Source organism: Myotis yumanensis, unplaced genomic scaffold, assembly GCF_028538775.1.
Source record: "Myotis yumanensis isolate MYYU_CA2020_CCGP unplaced genomic scaffold, mMyoYum1.0.hap1 SCAF_4, whole genome shotgun sequence".
In the NCBI taxonomy this organism is placed as follows: domain Eukaryota; kingdom Metazoa; phylum Chordata; class Mammalia; order Chiroptera; family Vespertilionidae; genus Myotis; species Myotis yumanensis.
Window position 1 is genome coordinate 8,150,022 of NW_027223755.1, and position 18,526 is coordinate 8,168,547.

Consider the following 18,526-nt stretch of genomic DNA (forward strand, 5'->3'; position numbering starts at 1 on the left):
TGGACCTTTGGATCCCAGTTTGAACAAAATGCAAAAATTTAAAAAAATTATGAGGCATCAGAAAAATAACACCAGCTGGATATTTAATAGCATTAAGGAATCATGTTTAAGGATTTAAAAGATGACAATTTTAGCATGGTCCTGTTTTTCAAAGTCCTTGAGTTTTAGAAATACATATTGAGAATGTAATGATGTCTGGGATGCTTTAATGCCAAGGGTGAAGTGAGGGGAAAGTGATTGTGATGAAACACAGATTCGAAACCACATTGTCCCGTGAGTCGATGATTAAATTCAAGTGATGGGTGCACAAGGCTTATGGTGGTATTCTCTCTACCAATTCACATGTATATATAAAAATTCTCATAGAACATTTTAATCCGTTTCTCTCAAGGGCTGGCTTACAGCTTGGTGAGTTGTTTGCTTTACCTGCATCGTAGTAGGCTCATTAGCGAGGCCCACAATTGGACAGAATATTGATAGCTGGATCCCATTCAGGGAGAAAGGGACCTTCCACCAGGACCACTGTGACGCAGGAGCTCAATCCCAGCCACTGGAAGCAGAAGCCATGGTTCTCTAGTCATGGAATCTCTTTCAAAGGAGCCATGGACGTCTACAGCCTGTTACACTGTGAGGGGCCTAACGCTGCTATAGAGAGACCATCCTATATAATAAAAGGCTAATATGCAAATCGACCAAATGGCAGAACAATTGGTCGCGATGACGTGCATTGACCACCAGGGAGCAGATGCTCAACATAGGAGCTGCTCCCTGGTGGTCAGTATGCTCCCACAGGGGGAGCACTGCTTAGCCAGAAGCTGGGCTCACAGCTCACAAGCACAGCTGCGGTGGAGCCTCTCCCACCTCCAGCAGCACTAAGGAGCAGCGAGCCAAGTGATAAGGAGTAGCGAGCAGGCAGGCACTAAGGAGGGAAGAGTCCCAGACTACGAGAGGGTGCAGGCTGGCCTGAGGGACCCCCCCCCCCCCCAAGTGCATGAATTTCATGCATTGGGCTTCTGGTTAAATAATAAAAGCAGTTTAATAAATCATTAAAAAATTTATGGAAGAGCAATCACATATTTCATAAGAGTTTTCATGGCTCAGAGTATACCTGGGAAATGGTTAACACCCCAGAGTAAAATGAGGATGCCCCCCCCCCCCCCCAAATCAGGCTAGGCGGCACATTTCTAGTTAGGCTAGGTTGTCATGTTCAGCACCAACTTCCAAAGATGCAGAGGAAACTGCAGGATCCAGACATGAAGGCTAAACAGTGCTGCCTTTCTCCTTTATTCCTGCCCACCACCTCCTTTCTGAATCTACAAAGAGCTGTGAATCTTGAAGGGCAGGGTCTACCAGCCTTCATTAGAACTTCAGAGGTCGCAAGCTCCCAAGTTAAAGGAAAGGTGTTTGGGATTATTTTAAAACATTAATGAATCTGCTATTATTTCAATGAAATATGAACTACTTTTAGTATTTCAATGAGATATGCTTTTTCAGTGCGCGCGCGCACACACACACACACACACACACACACACAGGAAACAGCTTTGTCTTATGACCTAGAAGTACCAATAGAGAATCTTAGGGCGAACAGAGCTAGATTTCTGGAAAGATAATGTTGTGTGTGCTTATTTTTCTTCCAGAACTCCAAATAGTTACCTTGGCAGTTGGTCTGCTCTATGACTGCCCATCTCTGAAGACTGGAGGCTGTTTACAGAAACGGAGAGTCTCAGCAGTACATTTCCATGAGCTCATTATTAGTTCCCGTTCCACCCTTCAGATCTCACATGTACAAACGAATCTCCAGGCCGCAGAAGCCCCTGCGTTGAGCTTTTGTTTTCATTCCAAACAAAGCGGCAGAAGTCAGGTATGTGAGTACTGTAATGTCAGGGCATCTTTTTAGAATCCCTGCTTCGGTCACTATTATTCACAGCAGCTCCACTGCCAGGTCTTGCCTGTGTCTTTATGCTAATCAGCCAGCCCATGGCTCCTCCTCCTCCCAGCCTCCCTTAAGAACCCTTCACTGTCTGCTGTCCCAGAGGGTAACTCCAACCAGGCTTAGAAATCGCTTGACTTAACTCGGCTGCACTTCTTTCTGCTTGTGTGAATTACTCTAGCAGCCCTCTCTAAATACGCGGGGCATTAGATTTCATGTCAGCAGAAGGAGTCCAAACGGCCCAGACTGTCATCTGTTGGAAATAGTTACCGTGTAGGCTTTGACACTTGAAGGAGGAAACTTTTCAATATGCTCTGAAATGAAAGAAGAATTTTGTGTTTTTATCCAAGTGCACTGGCATCTTTTTCTGTGGGGGCAGTCACAGCGGGGAATGCTTATTTTCAGAATCACGACCAGGAAACACTTGGGAATGTGTTAGAGAAGTAAATGGTTTACACGCAAGGACGGGATCCGCACGTCCCTCTGTGCTTCGGGGTGACTTGTGAAGACACTGGGTGACTGGCCCAGGGAAGGAGATGCCCTAGAGACCCTGGAGCCGTAGTGATACCGCCGGGACCATGTCTGCTATGCCAGGAGGAGGCGGCAGCCAGCTGCTGCGCGGTTTGCACACCTGCAGACTGAGGCTCCCGGAGGGCCCGCAGCAGCGAGGTGAGTCCAGCAGGTTGATTCGTGGCGGGTTCTGTGAGCTCCTGGCCCTTGGATTCCTGAAAGGGGGTGGGGGGGGGGGGGGGGACTGGAGAAGTGCCTGGGAATCTCTGGTTGTAAAATGCTTGGCAATCTTGCATTCTTAAACCCTGAGAAGAGTCCTAATAGTGATGCATAGGGTGTGTTAACCTGGACTCACTGTGGTGTTTAAGGGACTCTGGGAGACCATAGACGCTCACATCCCGTGGAGCTGTCATTCTGGAGCTCATGTGCCTAAACGTCTGGCCGCTGCCATTCTTCTGGAGTTTGCCCGATGTTGTGTAATTGAAAGCACCCATGCGGGCCAGACCAGATCCACTGCAGGGGCGGGGGGGGGGGGGGGGGGGGGGCGGGGCGGGGAGGGCTGCTGAGAGTGGCTGTGAGTTAGCCTGGGACTCTCTCCCCTGTCCTACTAGTCTTGCACTTCTGAGTTCGAGTTTAAGCTTAATTTCGTCTGGCTCTCTGCCGAATTCCTTTGTGGGCAAACAAAATATATTCTTGACTCTTTACCTTCACGGTCCAGGAACAGCGGGAGTCGGGCAGGGCAAAGGGTCGCGTTTCACCCCGTGGGCACTCGCTCAGACTAAGCCCGCTACCTCGCAGCCATCCTCGCTCGCCCTCAGGCTTTTTAAAATTTCAAGTCCACTGTCTGGTCAGCTGGATCGGTCCATGGCAGGCGATTGACATGAACAGGCGGGATGATCCCGCCCATCCATTCTGTCCGGGACAGCAAAGGACACTGGAAAAGTCCGGGTGCTGTCACAGATGACATCATCCCCACCCCCCACCCCCCACCCCCATGAAGGATTTCCCCCAGATTTATAACTTCTCCTCAGTGACCTGTGATGGATCTGGCTATGGGTCAGTTTAGGCTATAAGCTCTCTATTTCTTTTTCCATAGACACAGCTTGGGATTTCAGTGACATGGGGAGTGTTGGCTAAAGGATTGAAACGCCCCTCTTCCCAAGGTAGCATCTGTGTGCTAGCGTTTGTGTGACCGTGTCAGGCCGCCTCCCTGAATGTGGGCTGATGCTGTACAAGGCTTAGCATAGCGTGGGTAGGAAATACTTCACGTTAAATGAAAACAGAGAAAGCTCGTAAGACCGTTCTATGCCATCAGGGCTCGTGTGAATTATTTTGAACTAACTGCTTTGGAACATAAAGTCCTGGCATGTGTCTGGGTTTGAGCACAGAACTAAAACATCCTAGCTCCCCTATCAGGAAGCAACCCGAATTCAGCACAGGGTTCTTGTGTGCAGCTCGTTTTGCTTGAAATATTTAGAGCTGCCTTCCCCCAACTGCTGGTGTAATATTTGTTATATAAGACTTCCTGGGGGGAGCATAAAGGGGATGGTAAGAATCATCCGTAAAAATTACCACCCAAAGATGGTTGCTATTAACATTTGAATGTATAGTCTTCTAGCCTTTTCTTCTATGCACATGTATAGATTATTCTATTGTGTGATTTTTAAACAAAAATAGACTTTGTACATGGTGCTCTGTAAACTGCTTTCTAACTTAAAATAGGTCATGAACAAATGCCCACATCTTCATAGATTCTCCGACCACCTTATTTGTAACAGTTGTATACTATTCCTTCCTATGGATGTAGCAGAATTCCTTTGGCAATTCCCTACTGTTAGACAGTTCATCGATTACTAATTTTTTTACTCTTACAACAACACTGTGTCTAATATAAACTAATGGATAAATCATTGAGAGATAAAATTATTTTCGTGGGATACATTCTTAGAGGTGAAATTGCGGGGTCAAAGAATATGCATAGTTTTAATGTTTTGCTTTTTTGTGTGTGGTTTTTTGGCCAAATGGCCCTCCAATCAGCTGTGTAGGAATAGATTCCCAGGAAACCGGGTATTGCTTAAAAAACTCTTTCCCGACTTTACAAGTAGAAAATAGGATCCCACTGTTGTTTTAATTGAAGGCAGGCTGTCTTGACGGGTTCTCCCTTACTGGCCATATTCAGAGCAGCCTGGAAATATCATTATGATGGCATTCTTCCCAAAACACCAACAAGACTTTATTGATTTTTAGAGTGAGGAGGAGGACGATGACTGAACTCCTTTCTCAGACTGCAGCTTTGGCCTAGGACAGTGGTCGGCCAACTGCGGCTCGCGAGCCACATGCAGCTCTTTGGCCCCTTGAGCGTGGCTCTTCCACAAAATACCACGTGCGGGCATGCACGTACTATGAGATCGAAACTTCGTGGCCCATGTGCAGAAGTCGGTTTTCGGCCTGGGCGAGTCTATTTTGAAGAAGTACTGTTGACATTTGGCTCTGTTGACTAACGAGTTTGCCGACCACTGGCAGAGGATGTTTAAAAGCAACCATCTTCTTCCACAGCCGAGTCTCAAAATGCCTGCCCACATCAACCACAAGCCATAGAGTTGTGAAGCGCACGGAAGCAATCCAGACTGACAGCTGGCTGTTCCAACAAATGCCGCCCAGACACCTGAGTTGACAAGTGAACCTGGGCAGTGTTTGCTGGGCTGCTGAATGGTGTTCCAGTTATGGTCTTGGAGTTTAAAAATATTCATTTGGTACAGAGGCCCTGATTTTTCCTCTAAGCTATATTCAAACCTTGCTATTATGCAAAGTTCAGAAATGTCCAAGGAAACAAAGCTATTTGTTTCAGAGTGTGGTCTAGCTTGGATTCATTCACTGAGGCATTCTGGCCTCCCCACAACCAGCCCAAGGTTCCAGCTCTTTTATTTAGCATACAGACCACGATTAATTGACATTTAATTCTTCAGAGGCATGACCAGCTTCAACACATGCATTCTTTCTTTTCTTTTTAAATTAAATTTTAATAAATTTTTATTGATTTTTAGAGTGAAGAGGAGAAGGAAGGGAGAGAGAAAGAGAGAGAGAGAGAAAGAGAGAGAGAGAGAGAGAGAGAGAGAAACAGTGACTTGTCGCTCCACTTACTTATGCATTCATTGGTTGATTCTTATATGTGTCCTGACCAGGGATCGAACCCACAACCTCGGTCAGTATATCAAGACAACTCTAACAAACTGAGCTACCAGCCACAGCAACACACACATATTTTCCAACCCTTCATACTGTATGCTGAAGTGTTTTATGTTAACTGAGGTATTTAATTCTTCCTACCTCATCACTCACAAAAAAAGTACTTTTGGGTATTCCTATAGATAAAAGTCACTTATTCTACAGCAGTTATCGGGACGGTGACTGTGCAGAGCACTGTGTCAGATGCTGGGTATGAAAGTTGAACTAAGCCACCTAAGCTGTGGTTTCTGGTCCGCACAGCGTTACCCTCTATGGTAGCAGATGCTACATCAGTTGAGAACAGAAGTCCAGTAGGCTCCTCTTCCCACTCATTGCTATCTTATAGCTTCTTCCATGACATTTTAAATCCATTTATCTATAACATCAATCTGAGATTACATCTATAATGATCTGGCAGATACTTCAAAAAGAAGATATACAATTGGCCAATGAAACACATAAAAAATGCTCAACCTAATTAGTTAGTAGGGAAATGAAAAATAAAAACTACTGTGAAATACCACTTCACAGCCACTAGAATAGCTAAAATTTAAAATACCGATGATATTATGTGTTGAAGAGAAAGTGGAACAACCAGAACTCCTATTCATTGTTATGAAGTGGTGTGACCACTTTGGAAAAGACCTTCACAGTTTCTTATATAGTTAAATCCATACCTATCCTATGATATAGCAATTCCATTCTTAGGTATTTTCCCAAGAGAAATGAAGATGATAAGTCCACAAGAAGTTGCACAAGAATGCTCACAGCAATTTCATTCCTATGAGTGCCAACATGCAAACAACCCAAATATATGTAAGCAGGTAAAAAATGGATGAGAAAATTGTAGTCTGCTCATACACTGGAAAACTACCCAGTACTAGGAAGGAAGGAATTACTAAATTACGTGACCTCATAGATGAACTCAAATGTGTACACACTTCGGGATAAAGACAGGAGGTTGACCCTATGGGAAGAAGGACCAAGATCCTGGCACACGTGTAACACACTCCATGGGCTGGTATGCTCCAGCAATAGCATCCATGCTAGCCTGCTGATATGCTGTGTTATGAAAGGCCATCTATTGAGGATGCTCTAGACAACTTTCATGGTAGGTTCCACTGGGAGACCTATAAAATCCCTTGCAGAACTATGAGTCTATGATTTGCCCATAATTATTTAATTCATGTTGGTGTTGTCTCCTCCTCTGTGTTGTACAAGTTCTTTGAGAGCAGCAAACCAGGTTTATACCATGACCACACCACAGTGCTAACATGTCACTTACAAACAAATCACATTTACAAAGCAGTTTGTCCAATGTCAGACACTGAAGCACTTTTCATGTGTTAGCTCATTTTTTTACACCAGCCCCATGATGTAGGTAATACCTCACAGCTGAGCCAGGATCCTAACCCTAGAAACCTAACACCAGAGCCTGTGCTTTTAGCCCATGTTCATTCCTTCTGATGGGGGCACAAAATACATGCTCATTAGTTTGGCTTATATGCATGCATACAAGTCCTTTGGTTGATCTCTTCCCCTTACCCCCACCCTCCCCTACTTTCCCTCTGGGGATTGATAGTCCGATCGCTGTTTCTCTGTACACACATAAAAAAAAAACCCTAGAAATGCCAGATTTCTTCAAATTGGCAGTTCGTTTCATTTCCAATGAAAACTTAAAGCAGTGCAAAAAATTTAGAATTGGATTAAAAAGGTTGAGTGTTTTTCCCCTTTTACTTCACATGTTGTGTTTTTTACAACACGCTTGTACACAAACTGCTTAGAGCTTATACAGGGATGGCCAGGCCTGGAAACAGCCCAGCAGGCTCCATTCATCTTGTGTCTCAAGTTGAACTGGGCTTTGTGAGGTGGCCCGGAAACTTCCTGTGCGAACCGCCTGCTTCCTTCCAGGGTGCTGGTTATTTCACCTTCCGGTCGGTACAAGAGTGTCCCATAAACTAGCATCAAGATGGCCCCTTCACAGTTAATCCTGTCACTGTGTGGCCCTACCACCTCTTTCTGTAAAGACGTCCTTCTTATATGTTGGTGGGTAATTTATTGTTTATTTCCTTTCTCTTGCATTTTGACAGAGTTCCTCTGTATTGGTGAGAACCAAGTACAGAACGTTTCATGTTTGTGCTTCCTTCATGAATTGACCCGGATTCCTTTTATATTTTCTGGGCTACACTTTGCCCTTTCTTAAAACTGTCTTAGAACATGTTCATCTAGTTTTGATATTTGTTCTTTTTTCAAAAAATTAAGACTGTGATTCAGATACTTCGTGTCTCCTCACCTGCTGTGATGTGTTGGTATTTTCTACAGAAGATATCATTTACAGTTGAGACTTTAGATGCTTCAAGTTCTTGTTAAAGAATCTGAGTTCTACAACAAATGTTTTTTATGTAGTTTAGGTTTTCAGGCTAAGTGTTTGCTTCATTTTAACTAACATTTAATAATCACAAGCAGAGATATTTGCTAAACATTTTTGAAAAGTCAGATTTCAGACATATTATGAAAACAAACTTTTGCATTAGAGAGGAAATCATTTGTGGCTTCACAGAATATCTGAATGATTGATTTCAATATCAACTTCTATATTATTTCAACATCCTTCCTACAGGTATTTCTTTTTAAGTCTTCAGAGTAGCCCTTGATTTCACTTTTCATTGAGTCATAATAACCATAGTTTCTCATTAATAACAGCTGGAGGTTTAGTCACTAACCCCAGGAGTCTCCACTGCCGTCTTCCTAATCCTGGTCTCAGTGGACAGAAACCTGGGGTTGCTTCTCAGATATGTATGCAAGTCACCTGGGGAGCCCTGTAAATGCAGCTTCTGAATCAGCAGGTCTGGGCGGGGCCTAGGAGTCTGCATTTCTAACAAGCTCCCAGTCAGTGTTGCTGGTCTGTCTGGATCACACTTTGAGAGCAAGGATCTCTACAGCTATTTATGGGCCACAGCCTGAATTCAGAAACATCCTGATATTTAAAACAAACAAATGAAAAGAATAAGAGAATGGGAGCTCCGGGGAAGTGAGAAGAAAGCTAGGGGTAAGAATAAGGTGATGAGTGAAAGGAAAGAGAAAGACCTCTGAGGAGCAATGAGGCATTTCTTCCAGCCGACGAGAGTCACAGAGTGTCGGCATATGACATAGGACTGGGGACAATGCAGGAGGCAGCCGATCAATGAGCGAGGGCAGGGCACCTCGCTTTTATCCAGTGTCTTCTGTGTAACCTGTAGTCTGACAGAGTGCTATGTGTGTATGCATGTATGTATATGTACATGTGCATATGGGTGTAGATGTCTGGATAGAGAGAGAGATATATGTCTATGTGGGAGACGGATGGATAGAGAGAGATAGGTAGATGGATATTCTGCTTTATTCCAAAAAGGTTTGAAGAGGCAGCTCGACTAGGGGCTCTCACATGCTCACATCTGAGCCACAGGGTCTGTTCTCAGTCCCCGCCTCCTCTTCTGGATCTGCTTTTGGTTCAGTAGATCCTTTCAAACCTCTTCCATTGAGATGATTCCTCAAGAAAACACTCCAGTTACTTTCCTCCATGAAATTGGTTTGTTTGTCAGAGACTGAGTGCCAGTGAAATAGAGGAGGGACAAGACCTTACCACCCACCCCAAATTTGGGGGAAATTGTGGAACATGTGAGAATAGGGGGAAAAGGAAATTTATATTTGCTATTCACACTTTAGAATCCTGAAGAACTAAGCTCTTACATATCTGCATAAGTTTCTAGCTGAATGCTTGTCTGGAGACTTGGAGGAGTACTTGCAATAAAGGTGAAGGGCAAGAACATGAGATGCCTCTCAAACATGCATTCCAAACTCAGTGAATCCATCTTGTTCACACCTTTATTTCCATACTAGAGGCCCAGTGTACAAACTCGTGCTTGGGTGGGGTCCCTCAGCCTGGCCAAAGATCAGGGCCAATGGGGCCATCTTGCTCAATCTGGGGCGAGGGACTGCAGGAGGTTGGCTGGCCATGGAGGTTGGCTGTGGTAACGCACTGACCACCAGGGGGCAGCTCCTGCATTGAGCATCTGCCTCCTGGTGGTCAGTGTGTATCATAGCAACCGGTCAATCAATAGTTCAGTCGTGCAGTCATTCTGTCGCTTAGGCTTTTATATAGATAGGTATTTCCATCATTCTGGAATCTGCCAAGAAAGAAGATAGTGGATGCCTGCCTGCTAGGTGGTGCAATTCAAGAAGAAGTCTATTTTGGGCAAGGAGCTTGAGATTTGTCCTTTAATTATGGGTGTCTGACACTATAGTAGGAAGGGATTATTTTTTAAAAGTATATTAGTTCTACTTATTCATATGGTTTGAAGGATCAAATGGTTCTACAAGGTGTTTTTTTGGGAAAAAGCAGCAGTCTTCTCCTTGCCCCTTCCTTTGCTCTCTCTTTTGTTGGTGCCAACAGTGTACATATTATACATGTAGAACATGATATTTTACAGGTGAGGTTGTATCAGATATCACAGTATGACAGGTGGGAGTTAAAATCAATAATTTGTAGGAGTGGCCTGGGTTTAATTAATGGTTTTGCCACTTACTAGTGGCATGACTTTGAGCAAATCCCTTAGAGCCTTCGTTTCTCCACCTGTACTAGTAAGTAAGCATCTGTAAATATGGTAGAAAGCATATTTAACCCACAAAGTGATTCATTAAAGTAGACACGATGATGGATAAATGCTCTTCGCCCACTGCTTGCTTCCATTGTGGAGCAGATGACAGGGGAACTGAGGCTGAGTTATATCAATAGTACACTGTGTCCTTTCTTGTATATAACAGGTACTTAAATATATGTGTGGGATAAATGAACATCTTTCTTCTCATAATGAAGTAGTTTAGAAAACAGCCATGAATATTGGGATTCATTAAATGTTATATGAACCTTAAAACAGGCAAAACATCAAAATTAATCCTTAAGTTTTTAAGTTTCTCCTCCCCATTCTTTCATCTTCATTCCTTTTAACAGAAGACTGTATTTTAAATTTTTAATTATTCCATTTGCCTCAAAACATCAGAGATGCAAGATGATCAAAGAAGCAAAGAGCAACCTAGCCAGGTCTCTTCTGGAATTTAGCCTAGCTTCTTAATTATTTCTTCTCTCTCAGTCCTTCCCCTTCTGGCCCCCTTTCCACACAGCAGGCAGAGTGATCTTAAAAAAAACAAATGCATATCCCAGTGAATCACTCCACAGAGTAAAATCTCTTACTGGCTTCCCATTTTTTCTTTGAATGAAAACAGAACTCCTGGCTCAGCCTACAAGGCTTCCCAAAGCTCCAACCTGGTCTTTGGCCTCCTCTTGTACCACTGTCCTCTCTCTCACCTTGCAAACTATCTCATACACAGTCATCCATCACTACATATTTGTTAGATAAATGGCTTGAATAATAAATACATTATAAATAATAAAGGATAAAATTTTAAAAATATAATTTCAAAGACCTTGCTTTTATTTTCAAACTAGAGGCCCGGTGCATGGGTAGTGTCCCTAGGCCTGGCCGGCAATCAGGGCTGATCAGGGCCTTCCTTCCCTCAGCTGCCAGCTGCCAGCTGGGGCCTTCCTTCATTCTGTGCTGCCCCCTGGTGGTCAGTTCACATCATAACGAGCAGTTGAACTCCAGGTTGGTCAAACTCCCGAGGAGACAATTTGCATATTAGCCTTTTATTATATAGGGTTTTCCTACTGGGTCAGGTGCGAAAGCCGGTATGAACCCAGTGGCTTGATCAATGCTTACTTTGTCTTTGTCTTGGAGCCCGGATAAATGCGTGGGAGAGAGGGAGAAAGTTTAGATGGAAGTGGAGGGTAGGAGATTATCTGCTTTCTAACTAATGTGCTGGGCCATGTCAGGCTGAGCAGGCGGCTGCCTGAGGCTAATGTACCTTCAATCAGACAATGTGTGCCTGGGTCCTAACACAGTGGCTGGCACACAAAAGATGTGCAATAAATATTTGTTGAATTAACGAATAAAAGGGCCCTTCTTACTTTACCATATGCCTTTCAGGCTGCGAGTAACCCTGTGGGATTTCCTCCTTAATGCTGCCATTAAAGATCGCTTTTGCCTGTGTTTAGCTGAATGTTTTGATAGAAGGAAAGTGATGTAGTTTGTCTTGGCTGAGGCCAAGTCATGCTATTTTAAGAATGACTATCCAGGTCCAGTTGAGAAAAGACCCGTTCATTGCTGGTTTTCATAAGTATTCCCCTGCACATCCACAAAGACAGTTTCCTTTCAAAGTCGCTAGGGAGCTCTTTTCTTACGTCTAAAGTAACTGCTGGAAAGGAGCTTGTTGGAGGAAGAGCAAAGGCTTGAGCTATAGTCTAATGTGGATGGGATTGCCAGGGTGCTATTGCATGTTTTGTGCTGGGGCTCACTTGCCTCCCAGGGCGGCCAGGGCAGTAGCACTTGCAGAAGAAGTGAGTAGTGTACATCATTGGGCTGAAAGAAGGTATCCAGCTTCATGTGGCCCCAGGAGCTCAGCGAAGGGTCGTCTGGTGGAGTTTGTGACACTCTCTCATGGAGAACTTTGTGGGGAGCTGGAGAACCCTTTCTGGCATCGGAAAGGTGTGGTAGTTCCTTGAAATGCCCCGGCTAGCGGTGATTTATGCAGCCTGGGGGTGCCAGGTGACCTCGGCCTGTATGGCAGCACGGAAATGTGGGTAATGGCTCCTGGAAACCTACCGGGAGCAAAGTTCTGAGCTCATATTTGGGCTCCTCAAGAAAGTGTGTCATCAGTTAGCCATGTCGGTTATGAGTTTTGAAATGGGTGTTGGTGGCATGCCACATGTTTACTATTCTTTTTTGTTTGTTTTATTAAAATCTAATAATTAGGTCTAAAAATCCATTTAATCTTCACATAAACTGTGAGGAAGGTACTGTCATAATCTTTCTTTTTTCAGATGAAGAAACGGATACAGACATATTCAGTTTCCTAAAGCCAATTGGTAGTGAAACTTGTATTTGAACACATGCCTACCTAACTCCAGAGCCCAAGCTCTTAAGAACCATATAATTTTCCCTGAGAATGCTGGAGTGCTGATATTTAAAGCTGTGATCACCCATTTATACCCTAGAGTCAATGAGTTTCTCTCTATTGTCCTACCTAAGATAGGAAAATATAAAAAATTAGTAAGGTTGGTACGGCTGAGGATAAACTTCAGCTACTTTAAAACAATAACACTGATTCTTAGTCTAAATATTGAAAGCATTTCTTAGTATATGACTACCCTAGTCAAGGAAATATGGATTATTTCTAGATCATTTTTAAAGCTGGAATACAGTACATCTATACCTTCAGATCTGATCCAAGGAGGAGTACTATTATCAAATGAGATTTTTCACCCCTTGAAACTTTTTATTCTAAAAGTATAGATGTTAATCACTCTATCTTGGTGGGATTCTGAAGGCAGGGAATTATATTTTGTTTTTCTTAAACCCTTAACACATGTTCTTTTAATGGGATGATCACTCTATTTGTGGAAATATATTTACTGTCACTTTCCCCCAAGTATTTATTTCTGTAATTAACTATTAAAATTATTTATAAATATTCCATTTATAGCATCCATGTAAAACAGTTTGGATTTTACCCAAAGGCAGAAAGAAAATACAAATAAATAAACAAAATCTTCAAATATTTTTAGTTGGTATTAGAAATGTCAAAATATGGTTTTATTTCTTTTCTGTTCTTTTTATTTTACAGAAAAATCTGTCATTGCTCAACCAATATTTGTTTTTGAAAAGAGAGAGCAGTCTTTTAAGGTAAGATCAAGTGACTTTTTTTGTTTGATTTTTACTTTGACAAAGAAAATTTTATTGAAAGAAGCTAGCTACACTAAATGATATAACCCTGCTGAATAAGTTTATTTTCTTATTCTTCACTTACAGAATAGTGCCTCCAGAATATTTATATAGTAGGGATTTGCTGACAGCAATTTAGCTGCAATGGGAAGCCAGTGACCTTGTCTTGAATTTCCACTAAATTATACTTTTTTCGGAGTGACTTGGGTGGGAAGGACTGAAAGAGATCAGAAGGGCTAAGGCTCCTCCAATCCAGCCTGACACGGAGTGTTAAATAGTTGTAAACTGCGATATTTGATTTAAAAAGGGATCTGAAGGACCCTATCTTTTTTATCAGCATCATACTTGCTTCAAAAGACAAAAGTATTCTCACTTTATCTCAGTTAGTATTTCCTTGTTATTCATTCTTGCTTATGCAGGTAATGTACATCACTACCCCCAAAGTTAACTAACTAAGGAAATCTTAACCCCCAAGCCCTTGTTGAAAAACCAGATTCACGGGCCCCAGCCCAGGTCAGCCGCTCAGAATCCTGAGTCGGAGTTTCAGAAGCTCCCAGGGGTTCTGCATCACTGGAAAGTGGGCCCGCTCTGCCGGACTTGGCTCGCTCTTGAATGCATGCTCATGAGTAAGGTGAGCAGCGGTGTCCTGGCCTCGCCCAGGAGACCTGGCTGTGGAGAATTCTCTTAGAAAGCGACAGGGGAGAAGTCTGGTGTGAAAACTCTCACTGGCAGCTTCCTTTCCTTCCAGAGGCCTGCGGAAGAAACCCTGCACGAAGCAGCGGAACCTGGTAACGATTTAAACCTTGTATTTCAAAATCAACCTTTAGACAAAGAACATACTAGTAAGCAGGCACAAGCATGTTGGCATGTGGCACAGACTACGTAAAACTTGATGGTTTTTCTTGTGTTTAAACATGAAAGTGTTATGTGCTCACACAGAATAGGGTATACAGATGTTGTATTATAAAATGGCACACTGGAACTTTATATAATGTTATTAAGTGATGCTATCCCAATAAATTTAATTTAAAAAGATTTCAACAGGAAAATGTAGTTCAAACTGCATTAAAAACTCAAAATGAAAAAAATATTTTATTAAAACATGAGAACTAAATTCTTTAAAACAAAGAAAGCGTGAGGAGTAAATCCAGATTAAAGGAGACAGACGACTTGTGACAATCAAATGCTATCTATGATTCTGGGCTGAATCCTGCCCTGGGTGGAAAATGTTACAAAGGACATTATTAGTCAAAGGACAAAATTATGGTTGGTGGGTTAGTTCAGAATATTGTATGTTATGTTAAATTTCTTGAAGTTGATCATCATACTGGGATAATATGAGAGATTTTCTTATTCTAAGGTAATGAATATTGAAATATTTAGGTGTAAGGGACATAAAACACACAGTTTAATCTGAAGTGATTCAGCAAAATACGTATGTAAATCGAGAATGATAAATCAAATGAGGCAAAATGTTTACAGCTGCTGAATCTGATTGAAGGGCATATGAGAATCCTTTGTACTATTTTTACAACTTTTCTGTAAATTTGAAAATATTTTCAAATTAAAATAAAATTAAAAACAAAGAAACAAACAAGAAAGTAGACTGACTGTTGTTTTGAGAGATGACATGAGGGTCCCTGAAATCAGTGATGTTAGCAACTCTAAAATCCCATGATTCTCTACTGCCTTTGTTTCAACGTACCAAAAACATTCTCCATACAGTCTCAGAATTCATATGCAATTTCTTGCTGAAACTACTGTGTCTGATAGTTTCACAACTGTTGATATGACTATCAGTTCATAATCACCTAGCTATTAACCCCAATATTTAAAATTGTGCTTCAGGAGTTAACGTGTTATCCAATGATAATTTGTATAGACAAAAGGAAATTCCATTTGTCCCCCATATCATTGGTTGAGGATAATTGGTTATTGCAAGCAGTTTTACCCTTCACATTGAATTTCTTGCAGAATGTAATGGTTTTTCAAGAAAGCGCATACGGTCTTCATCTTTTTCTTTGCAAACTACAGATTCTCAGTCCCAAGGAGGTAGGTATAGTGTAGACTGTGAGTGTTTCTCTGTTATGTTTAGTCTGAGTATAAAATTTCTAAGAAACTTTTCAAATGGATAATTTTAAAAGTCTACCCACTGGATAGTGCTTATAATATATGGTTATATGAAAATAGCAGATTGTTTTTATATAACCATACGGTGAGTACATCCAATTGGCCAACATTGAAAAAAGACTGAAAGGACATAAGCCACGATGTTAGAAATGGTTATTTCAGGTAATGGGATTATGAGTGGTTTGGTTTTTTAGCTCCCTCTTTGTATTTTGCTATGTTTACAAAGTTTCTGCTTTAAATATGTATTAGTTTTTGTAGGGAAAACAGCCATTTTCTCGTAAGCAACCACCTACTTAAATAAAAGATGTCCACCTTTTAAAAAGATACTTTGTTCTAAGAATGTCATTATATAGTACTGTATTCTGAATAATCAGTGACTTAGTTTGCCTCTCTTCCACACTCAGCGCACTCTGGTGATTCCTTTTAGAGTTGATTGCATTGCTCTCTGCCTTGTAATACAGCTGTTTATGCTATATCTGTCTCCTCCACTATAAGTTCCTTGAGATCATCGTCATGCCTGATAGAGTATCTTAAACCCGGTGAGCTCTCAAAGAGTTTCTAGAACCTTGAGCCTGTCACGCTGACCTTTCCAAATCCATTCTCCTTAATGATGATCTTTCTTTCTCAGCTGCTATAAAATACTGACATTTTAGTGGCAAACAAAGTAGAGGTCTTAACGAAGTATGAACGGAAGAATACCTTACGAACTTTACAAATCCAGACAATATATCTGTTTATTTTCGGTAGAAAGTTTGAACTTGATGATTTTTTTAAGGATTTTATGTTTATGATAGCAATATACTGTATATAGCACCCCTATAAAAGAACTTGCTTTATTTTACTTATTATTTTCCATGTATATGTTTTATAATACATATTGGAGGCCCAGTGCACGACATTCGTGCACTGGAGGGGGGGTCCCTTAGTCCAGCCTGCACCCTCTCGCAGTCCAAGACCCCTCGGGGGATGTCCACCTGCTGGCTTAGGCTTGAGCAGGCCTAACCTGGCAGGTGGACATCCCTCAAGGGGTCCTTAGCGCTGCTGCGGAGGCGGGAGAGGCTCCTTCCACCACCACTGTGCTCGTCAGCTGTGAGCCTGGCTTGTGGCGGAGCGGCATGCCCCCTGTGGGAGCGCACTGACCACCAGGGGGCAGCTTCTGCGTTGAGCGTCTGCCCCCTGGTGGTCAGCGCACATCATAATGACTGGTTGTTTGGTTGATTTGCATGTTAGGGTTTTATTATATAGGATAGTTGTATATACAAAACATACAACTGTTCTTTAGGTTCTTATTCTAAAGTTCATGCTTTAGATTTATATTTTAAAGTTTAGAATATTAATTCTTTTGTACTTTTCATTAATTAAAACATTACTTCCTTTTTATTTGAAATTTATAATGCTTTGCTAAGCATTATAAAAACTATTTTATTTTAATAAAAACTATTTTATTTTAATTAAAGATTTGAAATGGTCGGAACATTTTCTACATTAAAATTATGATTTATATTCTTGGGTGTTTTTGTTTCTATTGAACAACCAACTGCCTTTTCCAAGTTAAACTTGCCACTAGAAATAAAAAACACACACACTATTCATTTTCTTTTCACTGATCTTCATGTACCTGAGAACCACCACATATTCAAATTAGTGAATTTATATTCTTATTAAGAATTCCAAGCATTACTGAGCAACAGTATGTCAGACACCTTTCAGATACAGAATAGATGCTTCTAACTCAGCAGGTCCCTCTAAGCCTCACTGACACCTTACAGACATTAAGAGGAATGGGGTCCTAATCTCAAAGGGATGGCTTTGAGTTATTGAGATAACTGCTTTAATTCTTCTTATTTTAATCAGACCAAAAAAGTCAGCTACACAAAAAGGAAAGAATGAATAAAGAAACCTTCATATCAGTAAGCACCATTCCTTTGTATGTAGTGCAGAATATTTGTGGTATTGCAACGGAGAAAAATTGCATAATTTTATATGGTCAATTCATTGTTGCTTTTCAAGAATGAAGATAATAAATACCATTTAATTGAATTTTGAATTACAGAAGCAATTCTACCCCCAATTTGGAGCAGGTTATAATACTTTGAAAAAGCAATTCTTATTTTTTTCTCATCTCCATTACTCAAATGCTCCAAGGCTTCTGTTTCTGCAACCAGGAGGTGATCAATTTGAAATGTATAATAATTCTGTACTTGTAGCCACCATCACAGTCTTAACCCACAAGCGCACTTCCTAGGAAAATAATGTATCACGATGGTTTCACTTCTGTCTTTAGGTATTATTAGAGTAGGGAGAGGGACAGAATTTACTAACAATTTTTTAACATTCTGTAAGAGTTCATTATCAATTTAGATTTTATAATCTGTAGAATTTGCCTCAGTATTCCATTTCATGATTCTAAAGTTGGCCTATTCTGTTAACGACCTAATTGTCACTTACATTTATGAGAGGAAACAGAACTATGTAGCACAACTCATCCTGCCACCACGCATTTCTAGCAGTCAGCGCTCTCCTGTGCACTGCCTCCTACTCTATTAGTGCGGACACTGACATCTACTGGTGAGTTCCATGCAAGACTGTTAGGACCCAAATCATACAGAAATGGACCCACTCTCCTAGACTTAACTTTTTCTAAATATTTTTTTTCTTACAGTGAAGAAAAACAATGTTTTTATGACACCAACTCTTGTGCAAAGGAGTGTTGACATGAACAGTGCAGAACAAAGTATGTAGTTTCTCTATTATGAAAACCTCAGAAATTACATTTTACCATCTATATTTTAATATGTATATGTATGTGTTGGGGGGATGGAGGTTAGGCTGAGTGACAAAACATGAAAGAATGTATTTGATAAGCCAAGTCCCATGGCCAAAATAAATACTTATTGGGTAAAGTCTTGGC

The 18,526-nt window shown here is 41.4% G+C and overlaps 1 protein-coding gene across 5 annotated transcripts in view; it reads left to right on the forward strand.

Moving 5' to 3' along the window:
• The first annotated feature begins 1,775 nt into the window (after nt 1-1,775).
• RANBP3L (RAN binding protein 3 like) overlaps nt 1,776-18,526 on the forward strand; it is a 36,453-nt gene continuing 19,702 nt past the window's right edge. For 2 of the 5 annotated variants that reach the window (XM_070411823.1, XM_070411825.1), the window contains exons 1-5: nt 2,049-2,602; nt 13,388-13,446; nt 14,234-14,273; nt 15,460-15,537; nt 18,278-18,349. In XM_070411823.1, coding sequence (XP_070267924.1) covers nt 2,512-2,602; nt 13,388-13,446; nt 14,234-14,273; nt 15,460-15,537; nt 18,278-18,349 — 340 coding nt within the window. In that variant the 5' untranslated portion in view covers nt 2,049-2,511. Of the gene's footprint in view, nt 1,865-2,048; nt 2,603-13,387; nt 13,447-14,233; nt 14,274-15,459; nt 15,538-18,277; nt 18,350-18,526 lie in introns of those variants that run through there. The other 3 variants (XM_070411824.1, XM_070411826.1, XM_070411827.1) reach the window with 3 other exon arrangements.